The 25,236-nt window shown below is 38.9% G+C and overlaps 1 protein-coding gene across 5 annotated transcripts in view; it reads right to left on the minus strand.

Annotated features, from left to right (window-relative positions):
• Window positions 1-25,236, minus strand: part of ASB7 (ankyrin repeat and SOCS box containing 7) — a 54,702-nt gene that overhangs the window by 24,201 nt on the left and 5,265 nt on the right. For 3 of the 5 annotated variants that reach the window (XM_065906326.1, XM_065906327.1, XM_065906328.1), the window contains 3 exons: window positions 22,384-22,506; window positions 21,599-21,621; window positions 20,148-20,410 (listed from right to left, as the gene is read on the minus strand). In XM_065906326.1, the coding sequence (XP_065762398.1) occupies window positions 20,148-20,358 (211 nt within the window). In that variant the 5' untranslated portion in view covers window positions 20,359-20,410; window positions 21,599-21,621; window positions 22,384-22,506. The remainder of the gene's footprint in view (window positions 1-20,147; window positions 20,411-21,598; window positions 21,622-22,383; window positions 22,507-25,236) is intronic. The other 2 variants (XM_065906329.1, XM_065906330.1) reach the window with 2 other exon arrangements.

The following is a 25,236-nucleotide window of genomic DNA, read 5'->3' on the forward strand; positions in this document are numbered from 1 at the left end:
GTAAATTGAATTGTGGTCAAGCAAGAGATGGTCAAACAGAACACTGACATCTCAGGAATAAGTAAACTAAAATGGACAGGAATGGGAGAATTTAATTCAGATGACCATTACACCTACTACTGTGAGCAAAAATACCTTAGAAGAAACAGAATAGCCCTCACAGTCAACAAATGAATCCGAAACGCAGTTCTTGGGTGCAATCTCAAAAATGACAGAATGATCTTGGTTCATTTTCAAGGCAAACCATCCAACTTCACAGTAATCCAAGTCTATGCCCCAACCACTGATGCCAAAGAAGCTGAAGTAGACTGGTTCTATGAAGACCTACAACACCTTCTAGAACTAACACACAAAAAAGATGCCCTTTTCATCACAGGGGACTGGAATGCAAACGTAGCAAGTTAAAATGTACCTGTAATAACAGGCAAGTTGGGCCTTAGAGTACAAAATGAAGCAAGGCAAAGATTAACAGAGTTTTGCCAAAATACACACTGGTCCTAACAAACATTTTTTTCCAACAACACGAGAGACAACTCTACACATGGACATCACCAGACAGTCAATAACAAAATCAGATTTATGGTCTTTGCAGCCAAATATTAAGAAGCTCTACACAGTCAGTAAAAACAACTGGAGTTGACTGTGGTTCATATAATGAGCTCCTTATTGCAAAATTTAGGTTTAAATTGAAGAAAGTAGAGAAAACCATTAGGCCATTCAGATATGACCTAAATCAAATCCCTTATGATTACAGTGTGGAGGTGATGAATAGATTCAAGGATTAGATATGGTAGACAGAATGCCTCAAGAATTATGGATGGAGGTTCATAACACTGCTCAGGAGGCAGTGACCAAAACCATCCCAAAGAAAAAGAAGTGGTTGTCTGAGGAGGCTTTACAAACAGCTGAGGAAAGAAGAGAAAGATATACCCAACTGAACACAGAGTTTCAAAGAACAGCAAAGAGAGATAACAGCCTTGTTAAATAAACAATGCAAAGAAATTGAGGAAAACAACAGAATGGGAAAGACTAGAGATCTCTACAAGAAAACTAGAGATATCAAGTGAACATTTCATGCAAGGGCATGATAAAGGACAGAAATAGTAAGGACCTAACACAAATAGAAGAGTTTAAGAAGAGGTGGCAAGATTGCAGAGAAGAACTACATAAGGTCTTAACCACCTGGATAACAATGATGGTGTGGTCACTCACCTAAAGCCAGACATCCTGGAGTGTGAAGTCAAGTGGGCCTTAGAAAGCATGACTATGAACAAAGCTAGTGGAGGTGATGGAATTCCTGCAGAGCTATTTCAAATCCTCAAAGATTATGCTGTTAAAGTGCTGCACTCAATATGCCAGCAAATTTGGAAAACTCAGCAGTGGCCACAGGACCACTGTGGAAAAGGTCAGTTTTCATCCCAATCCCAAAGAAGGGCAATGCCAAAGAATGTTCCAACTACCATATAATTGTGCTCATTTCACATGCTAGCAAGGTTATGCTCGAAATCCTTCAAGCTAGGCTTCAGCAGTATGTGAACCAAGAAATTCCAGATGTACAAGCTGAGTTTAGAAAAGGCAGAGGAACCAGAGATCAAATTGTCAACATTGAGAAAACAAGGCAACTCCAGAAAAACTTCTCCTTCATTGACTATGCTAAAGCCTTTGACTGTGTCAGTTCAGTTCAGTTGCTCAGTCATGTCCAACTCTTTGCACCCCATGAACTGCAGCAGGCCAGGCCTCCCTGTCCATCACCAACTCCTGGAGCCCACCCAAACCCATGTCCATTGACTGTGTTAGCCACTGACTGTGTGGCTAACAATAAACTGGAAAATCCTTCAAGAGACAGAAATACCAGATCACTTTACCTATCTCCCAAGAAACCGTGGGGTCAAGAAAACAAAAACACACATAACCAATAATAAGTATCAGGTTTTCACTACAGATTCCGTAGACACTAAAAGGATAATAAGGAATATAATGAGCACCCTTGCGGTTCAAGAGTGTAACAGTTAGAACCAGACATGGAACAACTGACTGGTTCAAAATTGGGGAAGTGCTTCTCTGATGGCTCAGATGATCAAGAATCTATCTGCAATGCAGGAGATCCGAGTTCAATCCCTGGGTCAGGAAGATCCCCTGGAGAAGGGAATGGCTATCCACACCATTATTCTTGCCTGCGAAATTCCATCGACAGAGAGGAGCCTGGTAGGCTACAGTCCATGGAGTCGTAAAGAATCGGACACAAGTTAGCAACTAAACAACATATTGTCGATTCTGTTTTCTGCATCTATTGGAATGATCATTTGGTATTTACTTTTATTCTATTAACAGGGTAAATTACTCAATATATTTTCAGATATTATAAGTTTGCATTCCTGGGCTAAACACTCTTTAGCTGTGATATATTCTTTTTTATATAATGGTGAATGAGACTTGATAGTACTTTGTTAAGGATATTTCTATCTGTTGTCATAAGGGATAGTGGTCTGTTGTTTTCATTCCTTGAAATATCTTTACTTGGTTTCAGGGTACTACACACCTTATACAATAAGTCTAGGATCATTTCCTCAGTTTGTTAATGTTTATGCCTTTATTATTTGAAAGAATTCAACAGAAAAGGCAGCCGGGTCTAAGGTTTTTAGTGTAGTTTTAGTTATGAACTAAGTTTCTTTGATGTAAACTAATTATTCTGTTTTTCCCTTGGGTCAGTTTTCGCCATGTGTGTATTTCAAGCAAACTGTTCATTTCTTCTAAACGGCAGAAGGGTGCTCATTATATTCCTTATTATCCTTTTAGTGTCTGCAGGATCTGTACTGAAAACCTATACTTGTTATTGGTTATGTGCGTTTTTTGTTTTCTTCATCAGTCTACCTTGAGGTTTATCAATTTTATTGATCTTTTCAAAGAACCAGCTTTTTCTTGGTTTCATCAAATTTCTCCATCATTTGTCCATTTTCAATTCCACTGATTTCTTTTCTTCTGTTTATTATTTCATTCCTATTCTTACTCTGAATGTAATTCTAGCAATACATAGAAACTGTACCGAGAGCCCCTTCCTCTCCCTTCCTTTGCACTGTTACTGTCATATACATTACATCTTTATATAAGCCCAACAACCATTTTATAATTATTTATGTTGTCTTTTAAGAGATGAAAAGGGGGAAACGTATTTACATTGTCTATGGCAGCATGCTCCTAAGGGGGCCCCTCCCATAATCCCTGCCTCTTGATGCTCATGCCCTTGTGTAAATCTATCCCCATGCATATGAGCAGGACCTGTGACTTCCTGCTACCCCAAACAACCTAGCAAAGGTGACAGAATGCCACTACTGTGTATGTCATGATACATGAGGCTCCATCTTGCTAGCAGACTCACTGCAGCAACTCTCCTTGCTGCCGTCATGAACTAACAGGTCTTACTGGGAAAGCCCACAGGACAAGAATCTGCAGTTTATCTCTAGGAACTACTGGCAACCATCAGCGAAGGCCCTCAGCCCTACACATCCATGGGAATTATTCTGATGGCAACCTGAGTGAGTTCTGAAGCAAGTTCTTCCCCAGTTAAGCCTACAGATGAGAACAGTCTGGCCAACACCTTAAAACTGGGAAGTATTAATAGCAATAGGAACAAATATACTGTTTTTTACATGCATAGTTACTTTTACCAGTGATTTTTACTTGTCCTGTGAATCTGGATTACATATGGTACTTTTCTTTCAGCTGAAAGGACTTCTTTCTTTGCCTATGTTGGTATGCTTAATAATGTTCCACAGGTTTGTGGGACCCCTGAGTGAGGCTCTGACATTGCTTACAGCAAGCAAGAGAACCACCTCACATGTAACAGAAGACCTGGCAAATCAGACAGCTATATGGGCTTTGATAAGCTGACACATATTCCTGGAAATTTGGAAGGCTGATGCATGCTTAAGAAAGACCAGAGAGGACCCCAGTTATCTACTCATCTCTGGTTAAACATGAGGCCAAAAAATGAAAGTTGGGGCATACTGGTAAATTATCTGATTACTGAATGTGTCTCAACCTAATACACAGATCTCATTGGCAAAGTAAAAGTCTTACTGCCTCAAATCGCTTAAGCACAACCTCTGACCAGTTACTGGTCAAACATAAACTATTTTGACCATAAGCTATCTTAAATATCTTATTGTCGTTATTTTTCAAAATTCTTTTTTATGTATGTTCCTCAGACTGGATAATGTTTATTGATTAATTTTCAAAGTCACCAATTCCTTCTTGGGCCAGTTCAAATCTCTGTTAATCACTCTAATGAATTCATTTGTTACTGTACTTTCAATTCTAGAATTTATATATATATATATATAATTATCTATATTTTATACATATACACACACTCCCATATATATATATATACATATATATATATAGTTGCTGATTGTTCAGTCACTCAGTTGTGTGACTCTTTACAACCCCATGGACTGCAGCACGCCAGGCCTCCCTGTCCATCACGCCAGGCCTCCCTGTCCATCACCATCTCCTGGAGTTTACTCAAACTCATGTCCATTGAATTGGTGATGCCATCCAACCATCTCGTCCTGTCATCCCCTTCTCCTCCTGCCCTCAATCTTTCCCAGCATCAGGGTCTTTTCTAATGCGTCAGCTCTGCACATCAGGTGGCCACAATATTGGGGCTTCAATTTCTTTATTGATCATCTCTATTTGATGAGTCACTGTCACATGTTGACATTTCATTCTTTGAACATGGTTTCCTTAGTTCTTTGAACACCTTTATAATAGCTATTCTGAAATTTTGTTAAATGTAGCATCTGCCTCTTCACAGACACTTTGTATTAGCTAGTTTCATTTCCTATGTATGAGCAATACATTCCAGTTTCTTAGCAAGTCTCTTGATTTTACTGAAAATTGAACATCTTAGACTATATCACAGCATCCTTGGATTTTGATCCTTACCTCTTCTAGGTCGGTTGCTGTCACTATTAGTTTTAGTGAATTGCCTAAACTAATTCTACAGTTTGTCTTCCTTAAGAGTATACAGAGTGTCCCTGCTCAGTTGTTATTATCAAAGCATGGCTTCTACAGGCTGTTCCTAGGAATAACTGATGTTTGATCAGTAACTGGTTTGAGATCGTGCTTAAGCAATTTGAACCAGTAAGGTCTCCATTCTTTGTCAAGGAGGTCTGTGTCTAGGTTGATACACACATTTAATAATCAGACAATTTACAAATATGTCACAGCTTTCATTTTCTGGCTTCAAGTTCAAAGAGAGATGAGTAGATAACTGGGGTTCTCTCTGGTTTTTCTTAGCATGCAGCGGCTTTCCAAATTCCCGGGAATACATAGCAGCTTATCAAAGCCCACATGGCTATCTCATTTGTCAAGTCTCCTGTTAAATGTGCGTCGGCTCTTTTGCTTGCCCCAACTGGTATTAGAGCCTCAGTCAAGTAGCTGTGCTGCTGGCCTTTGCAGTTTATTCACCACCTAGATCAAGACTAGGGTTATTTTCAACGGCAGTCCAGGCATGGGGCATTTCCATGGGCTCCAAAATCAGGTCAGTCCCTTTTACCGCAGGATTCCAGCTCTCATGACACTGTGACACGGAGCTTGCTGGAGAGCAGACAGAGTAAATGGGAACAGCCACTTTGAGGTCCATTTCTTCTTTTTCAGGTTTAAGTTAAAAAATAACTGATTTAAGATGGTTTGTCTTTCCTACTCAAACATCTAAAGCTATAAATTCCTCTCTAAGCACTGCTTTAGTATAGACCCCAAATTCTGATATGCTGTGCTTTCACTATCATTCAGCTCAAAATTTGATTTCCAAACGCCTGAGGCTGTCCTAGATATGTTATTGTTGTTGATTTCTAATAGAATTTCATTGCAGTTAGGGAATATACCCTTAAACTTCTACTTTTAAACTTTTACTTTTAACCTTTACTGACACTTACTTTATTGCCAGCATATGGTTTATCCTAATGTCCATAACATGCACACAAAAAGAATGTATATTCTGAAGGTGCTGGGTGCTATTTTCAAAAATAATACGTCAATGTGTTTGATAATGTTTTTAAGATTTTCTCTAGATATTGATATTTTAAAGCTAGTTGTTCTATCAAATGCTGAGAAATGTTAGAATATTAAGATTGTGAAATTGTCCATTTCTCCCTTTCATTGTCAATTTTTTCCCTCACATATTTTGAAGTTCCCTTTTCGGGTGCCTGCACATTTTATGAGTGTTATTCCTCATAGTGAAGTGCCCCATTTGTCACTATGAAATGTCTCTGTTTAGTTCTGATAGTAGTCTATGTCTTGGAATCTATTTCATATGCCACTAATGTAGCCTCTCAGGCTTTCACATGCTTGCCATTTGCATGGTATATTTCCATGACATATCCCATCCATCTACCTACTTTCAACCTACCTGTACCTTTATATTTAAAGTATATCTTTGTAAGCAGCATATAATTGAGTTTTGTCTACTTACCTTTCTGATAATTTCCAGATTTTCATCAGAGTGTTCTGTCCATTAATGTTTAATGCAATTACTGATATAATTGATTTAATTTACCATTTTATTGTTTTCCATTTGTCTCCTAGTCTCTCTTCTTTCCTTTACTACCTTTTTTTAAATACTATCAGAACAGTTTTTAACATTCCATTTTAATTTCTCCACTGATGTTCTACCCATACTTCTTTGCATTATCTTTTGGTTTTTTTTTTAACTGGTTGCTCTAAGGATTAAAATATATACACTAATTTGGTCAAAAACATTACCAGAATATTTACAGAGGTTATTATATGCTTCCCATCTGTGTTTAAAAGCTCAAATAGTTTTGGACATTATAAAATCCTAAAAGTGGGAAACTCAAAATTTTACAGAATATATGTATAAGCATTACCCTTTAATTTGCTATTTATGTGATTACCCTTCTTAAAAGTTTTAAAAGTACCAAATGCAAAGCTAAGTGGCACAGGAACAGACATTGCTTCAAGGTCTAGAAACCGCTATGCAATGTGCCATAAGTGTCATTATAGGAAAAAAAAGCAACAGTGGTGGACCAAAAAAATCTAAACAAATCCTTAAAACCTGACTAATAATTCACCACAGAACAAAGAACTGGAAAGTCAGGTGGTGTAAAGTTCCCAAACAGGATTTCCCCAAGAAACATTACTTTTTTGCTAATGAAAACTGAAAATTTAGAAAAGCAGCAAAGCAAAAACAGCATTCCCCAATAACTACTGTCCACAGTGATGGCAGACTGCTTTCAACTTTCCTTTTATATATTTTAAATATATATATATATATGCACAACTGTAATCATAGTCTAATTATTTCCTGCATTTAAGCTGCTTCCTTGGAATAAATAAATAAAAATAAAAGTAGATTTACTGGCAAAAAGATCTCCCATTTCTCAGGATCTAACATAAACTACTAAACTTCTTTCCACAAATGCTTTCATAAATGTCTACCATCAATGTCCCCATTTCATCACATTTGGGATTACCATTTGTAAAATCTTTCATTTTTGAAAAACGAAAAATAATTTCTCACAATCATGCTATGAATTTCTTTGACCAATCCCCTATCTCCCATTTATTGTCTTATGTTTCACCAAGAGGATTTTACCTACTGTACCAAGAGGAGACCTGAGACACTGTTCTCAGTTTACTATGGGGATCTGCTTTATGAAATTAACTTCTCGAGCTTCAGCTGACTGCCCTCCAGGTCTGTCTGCATAAACACTGAATCTGAAGATAAACAAACACACCAGCTAATATAGGGTCTCTTAATGTTACACTCTTGAAATGTTCAATGTAGTATTAGAACTTTTACAAAGATTCAAAATGGGGAAATGATACAATATTGGGTTTCTTAAAATTTGCACTCCTATGGTAAACACTCTTTCCCATGATTCAAACATCACACTAACCTCATCAGAAAGACCACCAGGATGTGGACAAGATACTATCATATGCATCACATGTGTGTTTGGAAACACTGATATTTTTCGACTTTATGAAACCCTAAGTGTTCATCACTTTGAAGTAGGATGTTTGAAAGTAAAGCAGCAAAATATCACTTACTTATATGCACAGGCCAACGTTTTATGTTCTACTAGTCACGTGTGGCTACTGAACACTTTAAATAGGGATAGTGTGACTGTAGAACTGAAGTTTTTAACTTAACTGTAAATACAGGCATATATTTTACTGCATTACACTTTACTACACTTTAGAGATACTATGTTTTTTAAAAATTGTAAGTTGGCAACATCACCTACAGCAAGTCAATCAGTGCCATTTTCCAACAGTATTTGCTCACTTTATCTCCCTGTATAATATTAGGATAATTCTTGAAATATTTCAAACTGTTTCATCATTATTATATTTGTTATGGTGGTCAGTTATCTTAGATGTGACTATTTTAATTATTTAGGGTTGCCCCAAAACACACCCATAATAAGACAGTCAACTTAATGAATGTTGTATGTGTCCTGACTGCTCCACCAACCAACCATTCCCCAGTTTCTCTCTCTTCTTAGGCCTTCCTATCTCCTGGGACACAAATGATCAGGCCTTTAACTGTTGAAAATGAAGAGTCACATGTCTCTCACTTTAAATCAAAAGCTAGAAATGATTAAGCTTAGTTGAGGAAGATGTTGAAAACTGAGACACGCCAAAAGCTAGCTTCTTGTGCAAAACAGTTAGCTAAGATGTGAATGCAAAGGAAATATTCTTTAAGGAAATTAAAAGTGCTACTCCAGTGAACACAGGAATAATAAAATGTGGAGCAGCCTTTTTTATGATATGGAGAAAGTCTGAGTGGGCCAAATAGAAGATCAAACAGCCACAACATGCCCTAATTTAGCCAAAGCCTAATTTGAGAAGGCCCTAACTCACTTCAGTTACATGAAGGCTGCAAGAGGTGAGGAAACTTCAAAAAAAGAAAAAAAGGTCTGAAGCTAGCAGAGGTTGATTCATGAGGTTCCAGGAAAGAGGCCATCTCCATAACATCACAATGTAAGATGAAGCAGCACGTGCTGATGTAAAAGTTGCAGCAAATTCTCTAGAAGATAATTAATAAAGATGGCCACACTAAACAACAGTGATTCAATGTTATTGGAATAAGAGGCTACCTAGGACTTTCATAGTTAGAGAAGTCAAAGCCTGGCTTCAAAGCGTCAGAGGACAGGCTGACTCTTGTTAATGCAGCTGGTGACTTAAAGTTGAAGCCAGTGCTCATTTACCATTCCAAAATCTGAGGGCACTTAAGAATTGTATCAAACTACATTGCCTATGCTCTATAAATGGAACAACAAAGCCTGGATGACAGTACATCTGTGTATAACACAGTTTACTGAATGTATGAAGTCCAAAGTCAAGAACTGCTGCTCAGAAATAAAGATTCCTTTCAAATATTACTGCTTATTGGCAATGCAACTAGTCATCCAAGAGCTATGTTAGAGATATAAGTAAGATTAATGCTGTTTTCACACCTAACACAATACCCATTCTGCAGTTGATGGGTTAAGGCATAATTTCAACTATGACATTTTATTACTGAAGAAATACATTTCCTAAGGCTACCGATGCCACAGTGATTCCTCTGATGGATGTGGGAAAAGTAAATTGAAAAATTTTTAGAAAGAATTCACCATTCTAGATGCCATTTAGAACATTCACAACTCAGAGGAAGGGCACAAAATATCAATATTAAGAGCTTGGAAGAAGTTGATTCCAACTCTCATAGATGACACTGAGAGGGTCAAGACCAATGCAGGAAGGAACTGCAGATTACTTAGCAAGAAAACTAGAATTAGAAGTGGAGCCTAAAGACCTGAGTGACTGAATCACTGCAATCTCATGATGAAATTTCAACAGATGAGGAGTTGCTTCTCATGGACAAGTAATGAAAGTGATTTCTTAAGATGGAATCTCAAGTGAAGATGCTGTGGAGGTTGCTGAAATCACAACAAAGAATTCAGAATATTACATAAACTTAGTTGATAAAACAGCAATAGGGTTTGACAGAATTAACCCCAATTTTGAAAGCAGTTCTGCTGTGAATAAAATGCTATCAAACACACTGCAGGCTATAGGGGAAGTCATTTGTGAAAGGAAGAGTTAATTGATGGTCAAACTTCATTTTTTCATATTTTAAGAAATTGCCACAGCCACTCCAGCCTTCAGCAGCCTCCACCTTGATGAGTCAGTAGCTGTCAACGTGAGGTGAGACCCTCTATTGGCAAAAGGATAATAACTCACTGAAGGCTCAGATGATGGCTAGCAATTTTTTTTAGCAATAAAGCGTTTTTTAACTCAAGTATGTACATTGTTTCTTTCGACAGGTCCCAGACTACACTACAGTATAAACATAACTTTTTTTTTTTTTTTTTAAACATAACTTTTATATGCACTGAGAAACCAAAAAATTCGAGTGACTCCCCCGACTGCAACATTTGTTTCACTGTGATGGTCTGGAATTGAACCCTCAGTATCTGAGGTATGCCTGCTGCTACACATGCTATAGACAGCACAGATTTAGATTAAACTAAAGACAGCCTCATATTACCTTTTTCCCCTCTTGGAATACAGACAGTATTAGTTAATACAGACGCTCGTTTTCTCTGTGAGACTGGCTTTCTCCCGCAGTAGCAGCAAGCACGCGTCACACAGCTGCTCCCCAGCCAGGCTGCCTTCTGCGGTCACATCACTGTCACCACAGCACAGAGGGGTAACTTCTGAGCTCTTGAGTTTTGACAGATCTGCATGATCACTCGCTGGTAGTTTCACTGTGCAGGCGTACAGAGCTGCCTACAAGATCCAATCCTTTAATGTACCTGAGATTAAAAATTTCTGGTAGGATGAAAGTCTTAACTTAAATGTCTATGTCTCCCCACCGGCTCCCCCATCAATTGCTTTGGCTAACTTTCTGCTGCTCATTCAATAAATGACAACTCTTTTCTTCCTAACCCTCAGCCCCCAAACCTTAGTTATTCTTGGTTTCTTTCCCTCTCACCTCACAGTCAATCTATCATCACATCGTATTGTCTCCATTTTCAAAATATATCCAGAATCTGACCACTTCTCAATACATTCACTGCTATCACGTAGCCCAAGCCACGGATGTCTCTCACCTGAACTATTTCAAAGTGTCAGACAGGTTTTCTGATTTTTCCCGTTTGTCTACAATCTCTCTCAGATCAGCCACAGTGAGTCTTTCAGGAAGTTCATATCATTCCTCAGCTAAGAATGGTCAATGGCACCCCTCCCTTCTCACTCAGAGCAAAGTTAAAGGTCTAGGAGCTACAGAACATGTCACTGACTCTCGTGAGCCCTGTTTGGTCCCCTCTCCCATCATTCTGCTGCAGCCACCATCTTCCTGGCTTCTTCTTGAAAGTGCTAAGATGTTCCCAACCTAGAGTTTTCATGTATCACTTTTCTCCCAGATACCTACAGGGTTTGGTCTTCATTTCTTTCAGGCCTCAGCTTACATGTCACGTTAGAGACCTTCCATGAATACCTAATTTAAAACAGCAGTCTGTACCTCTTTATCCCTTCTCTGCTTCTTTTCTCTTCATGATCTGATATCGTATACTGTCAGTTACTGAAACGTAAGTGTCAAGACAGTAGGGACTTTATTTTGTTACTATAGTCCCAGCCCTCTGAACAGGGCCTGGCACAAAGCAGGTGCTCAGGAAACGCATGTGGGGTTCAGGGAGATGAGGCTGCAGTCCTGATCAGAGAGCAACGCCTGAAGTCTTGGGCCCTTTCACTGAGTTCAAAACACTACAACCAGTGAGCTTTTCCATATCACACATCTGCTTCTCCCACTCCTCTGTGTCACACAGCTCACCACTGTCTCAAAAATAAATGACTGGATATGCTCCAATCACGCTGAATTTCAGTTCCTAAAACCAAACATGCTCCTTTTTTCCTTCAAGCCTTCATCAGTGTCCTCTGTATTTGGAATAATGCCACAGCTCCACCTTTCCAGCACCCTACATGGCCTCACCTTTCACGACCGCAACCCAGGCACGCTTTCTGCAGCAGGCCGTCCCTGCCCCTCCTGCCACCTCCACCCCAACAACAGTGGGCGGCGGCTCATAGACTGTGCTCAGCTCTGTCTCTTGGGACTGCACTGTCTTCTCATGGGTCACACAGAATCAGTTTACGGGGGAAACTGACGGTGAGCAAATTACTCACCATTCTGTGGCTGAGTTTTCTCAGCACTCGCTTACTTAACCTCATGAACAGCTGTGCAGAATCGGGCTTATGCTAAATGTTCAACAAATGCTGGCTATAAATCCATCCCCCCACTAGACTGTGGAGTGTCAGAAGTGGAACATAATGATTAGGTCCACATCTCAGGGCATGGCCAAGGCCTAGCATATGTCAGGCGCTCAACAAATACCTGCTGAACAATTCCTGAACAAGTGGCCAACTGGCCGCCTCCTCCTCCTCTACCTGTGTGTATTCTCTCTGTGTGCAGAGGTGGGGGAGGCAGGAGAGAGAGAGGAAAGCGAGCCCCTGTTTCTGTGCATTTCTCCCTGCCCCATGTTTGAATTTTTGACTTCATTTCACCTTAATGTCCACCACAAAATAAGCTTTTTAATAGGATGGGGCCAACCTAACTGAAAGTTTAAAAGCTCTTAAAGAAACTGTGGTTTAAGGAAAAGAGCAGGTATGAAGAATTCAGGCACTTTTCTAATCCTACCAGAAGACTGGCCATTTTAATCAATATTTTTTAATAATAATAATAATAAAGGATCAGCCCTGTCTCTGTAAAGCTGAGGAACAATTATTTTAGGTAACTGGTGCTTGCTGCTTCTCTCTCTCTCTCACTGAGAACAATACCAATATGGGTTCTGTCCTCACAAAGCCTCAAATGATAAGAGAACTAAACAGAATACTACAAAAAGAATTTATTATTTTATTATTATATTATTAATTGATAAAATAAACTATTATTTCACTGTCTGTGACTGGAGCTACAATACAAAGGTACAAAGCCTAACAGTACCATAATCACAGAGGGATGTGACCAAGTCCGGATGGTGAGGGAAGGCTTCCCTGAGAAGCATGGGGAGAGGTGAGTGAAGCAGGATGGGCCAGGGGAAGGGGGAGGCTCAGAGACAAACTGGGAGACACTGCAGATGAGCAGATGCTGCAGGACCACGAAGTGACATTAGGGACTCAGTACTGGTCAGGAAGCAACAGTTAGAACTGGACATGGAATAACAGACTGGTTCCAAATAGGAAAAGGCGTACGTCAAAGCTGTATATTGTCACCCTGCTTATTTAACTTATACGCTAAGTACATCATGAGAAATGCTGGGCTGGAAGAAGCACAAGCTGAAATCAGGACTGCCGGGAGAAATATCAATAACCTCAGATATGCAGATGATACCACCCTTATGGCAGAAAGTGAAGTGGAACTAAAAAGCCACTTGATGAAAATGAAAGAGGAGAGTGAAAAAGGTGGCTTAAAGCTCAACATTCAGAAAACTAAGATCATGGCATCCGGACCCATCACTTCATGGGAAATAGATGGGGAGACAGTAGAAACAGTGTCAGACTTTATTTTTTGGGCCTCCAGAATCATTGCATATTGTGATTGCAGCCATAAATTAAAAGACGCTTACTCCTTGGAAGGAAAGTTATGACCAACCTAGACAGCATATTAAAAAGCAGAGACATTACTTGGCCAACAAAGGTCCGTCTAGTCAAGGCTATGGTTTTTCTAGTGGTCATGTATGGATGTGAGAGTTGGACAGTGAAGAAAGCTGAGCGCAAAAAAATTGATAGTTTTGAACTATGGTGTTGGAGAAGACTCTTGAGAGTCCCTTGGATTGCAAGGAGATCCAACCAGTCCATCCTAAAGGAGATCAGTCCTGGGTGTTCATTGGAAGGACTGATGCTGAAGTTGAATTCCAATACTTTGACCACCTCATGTGAAGAGTTGACTCATTGGAAAAGACCCTGATGCTGGGAGGGATTGGGGGCAGGAGGAGAAGGGGACAACAGAGGATGAGATGGCTGGATGGCATCACTGACTCGATGGACATGAGTTTGAGTAAGCTCTGGGAGTTGTTGATGGACAGGGAGGCCTGGCGTGCTGTGGTTCAGTTCAGTCGCTCAGTTGTATCCGACTCTGGGACCCCATGAATCGCAGCACGCCAGTTCATGGGGTCACAGAGTTGGACACAACTGAGCGACTGAACTGAACTGAACTGAACTGCCCCGAGAGAAGAGGGAAGCCACTGATGGATTTTAAGAAGACATACTTTAACTGTCATTTTTAAGAGATCACTCCATTTGGAGACTGGCCACGAGGGTGCTGACTGGAAGCAGGGATGAAAGAGACATTTAAGAGTTCTGGTGAGGAATAAGGTCTCCATACCTAGAGGTAGGACAGTGCCTCCAATGAAAGGAAGTGAAATGATCTGACAACTATTTAGAAGGATAGTTTCTAGGTTTCTGGCATAGCTTTGGTGCCATTTACTACAAAAGAACACGGTCAAGCAGCAGCTGATGCTGTGCTATGAGCCACGAGTGAGGAGACGCTGAACAGGCAGCACTGCTCCGGATCAGAAGCCAGGCCAAGACGAAATACAGAGCGTGCCTAACAGCACACAGGCCAAGGCAAGCGGAGACCAGGAGAAGGGCTCCGTTCCTATTTATGTTCCCAAATTGACACATAATGAGCTACTAAAAACTACTCCATGAAGTTCTTATTCTACTAAGGAAACATGAAAAAGGAGGAAGTAAAACGTGCTATACAAGAATAAATGAGGGATTTCTGCAAAATATGTAATTCTGTTGTTTTAAAATTTTATATGGAAATGCAAAGTGATAAGATTAGCCAGGGCTTCCCAGGTGGCTCAGTGGTAAAGAATCTGCCTGCCAATGCAGGAAATGCGGGTTCAATCCCTGGGTTGGGAAGATCCCCTGCAGAAGGAAATGAAAACCCACTCCCATATTCTTGCCTGGGAAATCCCATGGACAGAGGAGCCTGGCAGGCTGTAGTCCATGGGGCAGCAAAGAGTCAAATACAATGTAGCAGCTGAGACACCAACAACAAACATTAGCCAAGACAACCCTAAAGAACAGGGAGGGGAGATCTGCTCTTCCAGATATCAAAGCTTCTTAGAGAACAATAATTTACAACAATACTATACTCACCTAGGGACACCCTGACAATAGAATTAATGGAACCATAAATGTTGGCTTGAGAAAGAAGGGATGATGTAGGGTTCCTTTATCTATGAAATTGTAACCATGTGATACACCAAAACCAACTCTGGATAGATTAAGGTCCTAAACATCATAAAACTTAAAAAAGAAAAAAATATAGGCAAATAATGACCCTATGGTATGATGTACAAGACACAGAAAGCACAACTCATAAGCCAAAAGAAAACAATTTACTTAAAATGCAAACTTCTGCCCAATAAAAACAAGCAAAACAAGAAAGTGAAAAAGCTACCAACTGGGAGAAGACTGTTGCAACATGTAACTAACAGCAGAGAGTATACAAACAACTCCTACAAGCAATCAGAAAAAGACGCACAAGTTTTGGCCACAGCAATCAGAGCAGAAAAAGAAGTAAAAGGAATCCAGATAGGAAAAGAAGAAGTGAAACTCTCGCTGTTTGCAGATGACATGATCCTCTACATAGAAAACCCTAAAGACTCTTCCAGAAAATTACTAGAGCTAATCAATGAATATAGTAAAGTTGCAGGATATAAAATTAACACACAGAAATCCCTTGCATTCCTATATACTAACAATGAAAAAACAGAAAGAGAAATTAAGGAAACAATACCATTCACCATTGCAACAAAAAGAATAAAATACTTAGGAGTATATCTACCTAAAGAAACAAAAGACCTATACACAGAAAACTATAAAACACTGATGAAAGAAATCAAAGAGGACACAAACAGATGGAGAAACATACCGTGTTCATGGATTGGAAGAATCAGTATTGTCAAAATGGCTATTCTACCCAAAGCAATCTATAGATTCAATGCAATCCCTATCAAGCTACCAACGGTATTTTTCACAGAACTAGAACAAATAATTTCACAATTTGTATGGAAATACAAAAAACCTCGAATAGCCAAAGTAATCTTGAGAAAGAAGAATGGAACTGGAGGAATCAACCTGCCTGACTTCAGACTCTACTACAAAACCACAGTCATCAAGACAGTATGGTACTGGCACAAAGACAGAAATATAGATCAATGGACCAGAATAGAAAGCCCAGAGATAAATCCACAAACCTATGGACACCTTATCTTTGACAAAGGAGGCAAGGATATACAATGGAAAAAAGACAATCTCTTTAACAAGTGGTGCTGGGAAAACTGGTCAACCACTTGTAAAAGAATGAAACTAGAACACTTTCTAACACCATACACAAAAATAAACTCAAAATGGATTAAAGATCTAAATGTAAGACCAGAAACTATAAAACTCCTAGAGGAGAACATAGGCAAAACACTCTCTGACATAAATCACAGCAAGATCTTCTATGACCCACCTCCCAGAATATTGGAAATAAAAGCAAAAATAAACAAATGGGACCTAATGAAACTTAAAAGTTTTTGCACAACAAAGGAAACTATAAGTAAGGTGAAAAGACAGCCCTCAGATTGGGAGAAAATAATAGCAAATGAGGAAACAGACAAAGGATTAATCTCAAAAATATACAAGCAACTCCTGAAGCTCAATTCCAGAAAAATAAATGACCCAATCAAAAAATGGGCCAAAGAACTAAACAGACATTTCTCCAAAGAAGACATACAGATGGCTAACAAACACATGAAAAGATGCTCAACCTCACTCATTATCAGAGAAATGCAAATCAAAACCACAATGAGGTACCATTACACGCCAGTCAGGATGGCTGCTATCCAAAAGTCTACAAGCAATAAATGCTGGAGAGGATGTGGAGAAAAGGGAACCCTCTTACACTGTTGGTGGGAATGCAAACTAGTACAGCCACTATGGAAAACAGTGTGGAGATTTCTTAAAAAACTGGAAATAGAACTACCATATGACCCAGCAATACCACTTCTGGGCATACACACTGAGGAAACCAGATCTGAAAGAGACACGTGCACCCCAATGTTCATCGCAGCACTGTTTATAATAGCCAGGACATGGAAGCAACCTAGATGCCCATCAGCAGATGAATGGATAAGGAAGCTGTGGTACATATACACCATGGAATATTACTCAGCCGTTAAAAAGAATTCATTTGAATCAGTTCTAATGAGATGGATGAAACTGGAGCCCATTATACAGAGTGAGGTGAGCCAGAAAGATAAAGAACATCACAGTATACTAACACATATATACGGAATTTAGAAAGATGGTAACAATGGCCCTATATGCAGGGCAGAAGAAGAGACGCAGAAGTACAGAACAGACTTTTGAACTCTGTGGGAGAAGGTGAGGGTGGGATGTTTCGAAAGAACAGCATGTATATTATCTGTGGTGAAACAGACCACCAGCCCTTGTGGGAGGCATGAGTCAAGTGCTCGGGCCTGTTGGGCTGGGAAGATCCAGAGGAATTGGGTGGAGAGGGAGGTGGGATGGGAGACCTGGATGGGGAATTCGTGTAACTCTATGGCTGATTCACATCAATGTATGACAAAACCCACTGAAAAATAAAAGAAAATTTAAAAAAATAAATAAAAAAAAAGAAAAAGAAAAGAAAAAGACGCACAAGCAGCCCAGTCCCGCAAGGCTTTGTTCCTCATGTTGCTTTTGCGGGGGGTGGGCGGGGGAAGAAGCAAGCAAGTCACACAGAAGAGCAAACCACTTAGCGATATACTCCCGGCAAAGGCAGGGGTCTAGGCCCTCTCATACCTGCTAGGGACAGAGCCATTAGCAACCTTCTTTGGAGGACAATTTGTCAATATCCATTAAAAAAAAACTAACGATCCTTTGATTGTACTTCTAGGAATTATCCAAGAGATAAACTCACACATGTAAAAAGATTAGTCAAGGACATTCTCTGTAATAGTGAAGAAGAAAATGAAAAATTACAATGTCCAACAAAAGGGAGTAAGTTTAAAGAAATTACATCCATACAATGGAATCAGTGACAAGGGAACTATCACTTAGTGAAACTGTTTTATGAAAAAATCAAGATGCAAAACCAACAATTAACAAAAGGGAAGCAGGCGAGGAGGTGGCGGGTGGAAAAATATGCACACATAGATACACAGACTCTCTCTTCAGGGACACAAAAGAATTCAGTAAGAGTGCTTCTGGGAAGGAGAGGAAGAGATCCGCACTGAAAGGCAGATGTTTCCCTCTCAACAGTCGGTTCATTACACCTTTCCTTTAGATGTTAATCATGTATATGGATCATGCGTTACCTTCCCAACAAATAAAATGTCCTACTGACAAACTTTCAGCCTCTCAAAAAATAAAAAAGGATGACTTAAACAAATGATAGTATATCCATACTAATAAACACTACCTAGCGGCTGAAATGGAGAAAGAAATGGCAACCCACTCCAGTGTTCTTGCCTGGAGAATTCCACGGACAGAGGAGCCTGGCAGGCTATAGTCCATGGGGTCACAACGAGTTGGATGTAACTGAATGACTAAACACACACATAAACCTGTATGTATTACTATGGGATAGGTACAAGACTTCTTTTGGGGACAAGACTTCTTTTTGGGGACAAGACTTCTTTTCGGGGTAATGGAAATGTTTCAAAGTTGGTTGTGGTGAAAGATGAGTAATTGATCTTTTTTTTTAATTCGTTTTTTAAAAGCAAGGCTGGCAGATGCAGAAAGTAACACAACTAGGTAGAATTTAAAAATCTGAGTTCGGTTCCTTCATTTTACTAAGCAGTATCAGAATTTTAACTATTCTGATTCTATACCCACTTCTTAGTTTTTCCAGATCTTTCTTCTGACATTCCTCATACAGTACTCCTTCATGGCCTTCCACACTAAGGTTTTCAAGTTTCAAGGTAAAATGAGGCATGAGCAAGGGCCACAAGGAGCGGAGGACAGCCACAAAGGAGGCCCAGGCCAGCGAACGGCAGGGTCCTGTCAACAGCCAGATATTTCGGGGATATAATTCTTATTTCAGGGCCACTCAGACATGTGGCGATTCCTAGTCTCAGTTTAGCAGTGGCCTGCAGTTAGTCCGTGATCACAGCCTTCATATTCCTATCCTCACAAAATTCACAAGACCCTAATGACAGCTGTGCATTTTCCGTACTTCAAAATAGTTTCCAAGTTTGACTAGTCAAAGTACACCATAGAAATGGAACTAAATGATTGTTAATAAACAATCCAGGCCCTAGAGTAGTACATAATGAATCCTGAGTTCCAACTAAGCTGCTTTACATCATAATTTACAAAATAATATGAGTACAAAAAAATACACTTGTTCATCTTGTACACTTGTACAAGTGTTCACCTTGTACACTTTAGGAAAGTAAATTAAGTGGAAATCTAATTGGGAAACAAGTAAGTTTAAGACAATTATTAGTTACTATTAATTATGGGAATGGACAGTTTTTCAAAGCAAAAACATAAAATGGCAAATGTAGCTTCCAACTATATATAAAATTAGACCTCAGATAATCTCGTAGGATACCTAGAAACGATGTGCAATTCTAGAAAAGGCAAGAGCTAAAAACAGTAATAAAAGCATCTAAAAATGCTTTTAGAAGAGATAAATTCAAAAGACAGGGTATCATGAAGGCCATGGTATTTATAGGGGCCTATGGTATCTCTGTCTGCTTGAGCAATTCTCAACAGGGGGAACTTGAGCAATTCTTATTGTTGGGACCACAGCCACTTCTGCTTCTGAAACAAAGCAAGGGGACAACCTGAAGGACGGTTGCTTTTAGTTGAAATAATCTGGGGAAATCTGGCTATATAGAAACTAGAGTTACAAGGGGAAAAAAGGCACATTCAACAAACCAATTTTTCAGACAATCTGGTTTTAAACAAAACTCAGCATAATTATAACATCTTTACAAAGGAGAGAAGTTGAGTATCAGAAAAAAGAAGCATTAGAAATTATATATACATGCACACATTACTTTAAACTAAATAGAATTTCATTTGTTTCTCCTTGGGGAAACAAGGTTTGCTCCTAGTAAACTCACCTCCATGCTCTAGAAATACTCGAACACATCTTTCCTTTCCTCTTGCTGCAGAGAAATGAAGCAAGGTCCAGCCATTAGCATCCCGGCCATTTGGAGAGTAGCCTTGCTCTAACATCTTCCGCACTGTGTGAACATCCCCAGCAGCCACTGCAGCTTGAATCTGCAACTCTTCCTGAAGTTCAGGGTTCCTTCGACAATGGTGGTGTAACATCCTAGCTGAGTCCACTTTTTTACAAAGGATTCATTAGGTCACAGGGATCAGCCTTGAAGAGTAGGCACAATACATAAAATTTAGAATACTTGACACCTGACAGTGTGTTCATTAAATACCCCAGAATTCTCCATTGCTAACTAATGTAAGCCTTAGTGATGACAATTCATACTATAACAAATTAACATGTATCTGTTTTGACCAGAACTTTCAGTAATTTCCCTAAGATTATTAAAGATTTCAAAAAGAAAGCAAGGCATAAAGTTCTAAAATGCTGAAACAGGAAATTTCCTCTTACAGCCTTTTGTAAATTCAAAGCAAATACCAATGAATACAACATAAAAGGGAAGGTGATGCTGGGCAGCTGAAGATGGATACAACAGAGGAAGCAAATAAGCACTTGTTTTAGGATTTCACATTTACCTAAAGCACATGGAAAATTTAAGTTATAAACTATTCAAGAAATCTATCACAAATCAATCAGTGAAATACTGAGTATCCAATGGACAATTCATAGACTAGGAAGACTAAAGACCTTCAACTATGAGAAGCAGTTTAACATTTAAAAAAAGGCAAAGACCTTTATTTAGGCTGGTCTCCCAAAATATTTCAATAATATTTTATTTTTAGCCCCAAAGAGTGGAAAGCTGGGGGGATGGGAAGGGGAAGTAGGTGGGGTTAAGCAAATTAGAGAAAAAAAATGTGCAAATTATATTTACATTCCTTTCATTTCTGTTTCTCTATCTATCCTTTCCACTTTAGGAAACACGATTTACTACTCCTCCTTTTCTGCCACATTTCTTTGGCACTTTTCTAATTTGCATTTTCCAGAAGTTTTATTCTACAAATATGCAAAGTAACAACATCATAAAAAATATTTTAAAAGAAAAGAAGTCTAAACAATCTGTTGATTAGACTTCTTTTCTTTTAAAATATTTTTTATGATGTTTTTATGATGTGATTAACCACATGAAAAAAGTAAAAGTAGTATATTGAATTTCTACACTTTCTAATAGCTCAAAAGAGGTGTGTACTCAAACTCAGTATAAAATGAGATTTCCTTCATGCAAATAGGAAAAGTTCAAATTGAATTGATGAAAAGTTACATCTTATATGTGTGTATACAAAAACTTTTTTTAGTGTATTTTTAAGTTTTTATATACACACAGAAACTTAAAACTAACATAATTTTAAGAAGCCATTCCACCTGGGCTAACTTTAAGGACTAGATTAGACTCACCTCCTAATGAGTAGCTTCCACTTCTAAAAAAAAAAAAAAAAATTATGTGAAAGTCTCTTAAAGACATTCTGGTCTCATATGTAGGTTAGACATCTTGGGACAATCTTGTTACCAATAATAATTTACCTTGGAACGCTTATCCCTATAGATGGTACAAAGGTCAGCTTAAGGTAACTTAGGCCATAACTTAGCTCAGCAGTGTAATCAAATATCCTACCTTGTTTATACACAGAAAATGGTTATTATTGATACAAACTCCTAAGTATCATTACAAAGTAAAGTAATTTAAAAAATATCAGACCACTGCTACAAAGAACTGTTTCCTCAAGAAAAACTCGAAAATGAGAAATTTCCTGACAATTTGTTTTCTTAAGAAACATGATTTCCCCTTATCTTTCCACTTAATTACTTTTTCAACTGACATTAAAATTAAGTCTCTTGCCTTAGAAATTTTAAAACCAAGAATCCTTCTGGGCTAGGTTTTTGCTTATTTTTAGCATTATAAGGGAAGGTAAAAACCATTCGAAGAAATTCACAGAAACTACTACTGTATACTCAAATCAATCACCTTTAACAGATTTTTTTTTAAACTGGGATGATTACCTTGGCACTTAAACAAGGCATTCTATATAGGGAAAAAGATTTAAACAATATCAAAACAAACCCAGATTTTCTTTTAGCAAATGTTGTGTTTAGTATACATTAGGTAATCTGAATGAGAAATAAAAACGAAATGGATTTTCCCCTAGAACAGCACAGACAACCTATGTCACTCAGTCACTTACCTTATGAAAGAATGCCCCTTTTCCTGATACGTGGATTGCTTAATAATCATTGTGCACATACAGCATTGTGAGTGGGGGCTTAGAGTGTTTCCAGATTATGGTGTTAATAAACTCTTTCTTAACCTGAAAACAAATGAAATAATAATCATGGAAAATTTTCTAAAAATAATAAAGAACCATAGCTGCCTAAATAGTCTACCTTTTGATGAGCTAACATTTCAGCACATTACAACTTACAGAGCAAAGAAAGAACTCAAATCAATTCTTAGAAGAAACTATCTCAACATCTACATTAATCTCCAACGTGGTATAGGATATGATTTATTGGGGGAAATTTTTTTTTTCTGAAAAGGCAGTTTTGTTTTTTTTTTTTAATAAAGAAAATAATAAATCACATACTTGGAATTTGGAAGCAAACACAAATTTTTTGGGGGGTTTATTCAGAATATATTTTCAGAAATGAATTACTTTTTAAGTGACATCATTAATTTCTTGCTCTTTCTAAACAATGAAAATACATGTGCATACAATACAGTAGGTAGCCAGGGTCAAAATGGGATCCATGACACTAAAAGGAGGTTGTCTTTTTTTTATTTGGAGGTTGTCTTTAAATGCTTGTTCTTCATATATGCAAAAGACATCATGTTAATAATTCTGAAACTGTTATGCCATTATGCATACACCAAACTAGGCAAAGATTAACAATAGTCTTGCTGGCTTCTCCCATATGAATTCTGAAAAAATTCTCTACAACTAAAAGAAAAGGGATCTTTCTTCACGTTCATTAAATCCTAGATCTATGAATTCCACTAGGGTTAAGAACACATGCAAAGCGACTTCCACACATTACACCAGAAACCCTCCAGGAATTTCTCACTGGGAGAACTGCCATCCCATTCTAGTGGGGTGGGTGTGCCAAGCCCTCTGTCACTTAAACAAGGAAAGGTCACACTGCCCAGCACCTGGATGAGCTATGGGGAAAAGTGGTAGTCACAGGCAGTCACAGGCAGCAGACCAGAATTTTCAACCAACCCAAATCAGTGCAGACTACTTTGACCCTTACCTCTTTTCACAACCTATTCTTCCTTGTCAAATTTCCTCAAGGAAACCAAAGACTCTGCAAACATGCACTTGGAAATAAATAATATTTAGCTTAAAACTGCCTAACACTTTTAAATAAACAAACTAGGCATGATCAGCACTCCTACACGGCAAGCTATAAAAACTACAAAGCCGAGGAGATAGTAAAGGACAGGGAAGCCTGGTGTGTTGCAGTCCAGGGGATCGCAGGGTCGGACACGACAGAGATTGAACAACAACAACACATATGGATGTAAGAGTTGCACCATAAAGAAGGCTGAGCACTGAAGAATTGATGCTTTCGAACTGTGGTGTTGGAGAAGACTCTTGAGAGTCCTTTGGACTGCAAGGAGATCAAACCAGTCAATCTTAAAGGAAATCAGTCCTGAATATTCATTGGAAGGTCTGATGCTGACGCTCCAATACTTTGGCCACTTGATGCAAAAAGTCGACTTACTGCCAAAGACCCTGATGCTGGGAAAGATGGAAGGTAAAAGAAGAGCGCGGCAGAGGATGAGATGGTTAGACAGCATCACTGACTCAATGGACATGAATACTCTGGGAGACGGTGGAGGACAGAGGAGCCTGGCGTGCTGCAGTCCTTGGGGTCACAAACAGACACAACTCAGCAAAAGAACAACAACAATCCTTACAGAAATGGTTGACGCTGGAACTGGGCAGGAAATATAGACGATGAGCCTAGAGCATCTTACAGTGCCAAAAGAGAAGGAAGTACTCCAAGAAAAATGCAAAGATGGAGGCGGGGGGTGTGATATGTCAAGGGGATACGGGAGCCAACTAGAAGAGCTCTCAATAGTCAAGGTGGAACAAATCGAACAAGAACCAAAGTACTATTAGATACTAACCCAAACTACACACAAGTAACAGTAAGTCTGTATTGATAACGAGCAACTGATTGACCCCCTCCCTTTACCCTTAAGGAGGTGGAACACAACTCCCCTTTCTCCTTAACTGTGACTTCCTTTCAAAGAGGATGAAGCGGGGGGAGAAACTTTTCAGTGGGAAACCTGAAAAACAGTGCCTCAGCTAGGTAATTATGGCCAGTATCAAGAGCTCCACACCATGTTGTTAGTATGATATGATGAGAATGGCGATTTACCTCTGTGCTCCTTCTCCCCAAAACCCACAGCCCTAGTCTAACCATGAGGTAAATAACAGACTAATTTCAATTGAGGGGCTTTCTACAAAATATCTGAAACTCTTCAAAATGTCAAGACCATCAAAAACAAGGAAACAAAGGAATCTGAGAAACTGTCACAGTCAAGAGGAGCCTAAAGAGACAGGACAGCTAAATGGAATGTGATATCCTGGACGGGATCCTAGAACAGAGAACAGTTATTAGGTAAAAGCTAAAGAAATCTGAACAGAGTATGGATTTTAGTTAACAAAACTACTCAATACTGGTTCAATAATTGTGAAAATGTGTCTATTAATGTAAGATGTTAATTAGGGGAAGACGAGTGTATAATACATGGGAATTCTGTATCACCTTCAATATTTTTCTGCAAATCTAAAACTGTACTAAAATAAAAAATGCAAACTAATGTCGTCAGTGATGAGCCTGCAGCATTTCCACACAGAACATGTCATTATTCTCCATGTGATCCACATCTCCATTTCAAGAATGAACACCACCGGATGCCTTACTTATAAGTATTTCCTCGGTAACCCCTGTCCTCCTGAGAAAAGTGAAGATGACTTTTCAGTCTTGAGCCTTTAAGAGTCCCTGTTTTTGTTATTGTTGCCTTCCAT

This window comes from Muntiacus reevesi, chromosome 15 (assembly GCF_963930625.1).
Source record: "Muntiacus reevesi chromosome 15, mMunRee1.1, whole genome shotgun sequence".
In the NCBI taxonomy this organism is placed as follows: domain Eukaryota; kingdom Metazoa; phylum Chordata; class Mammalia; order Artiodactyla; family Cervidae; genus Muntiacus; species Muntiacus reevesi.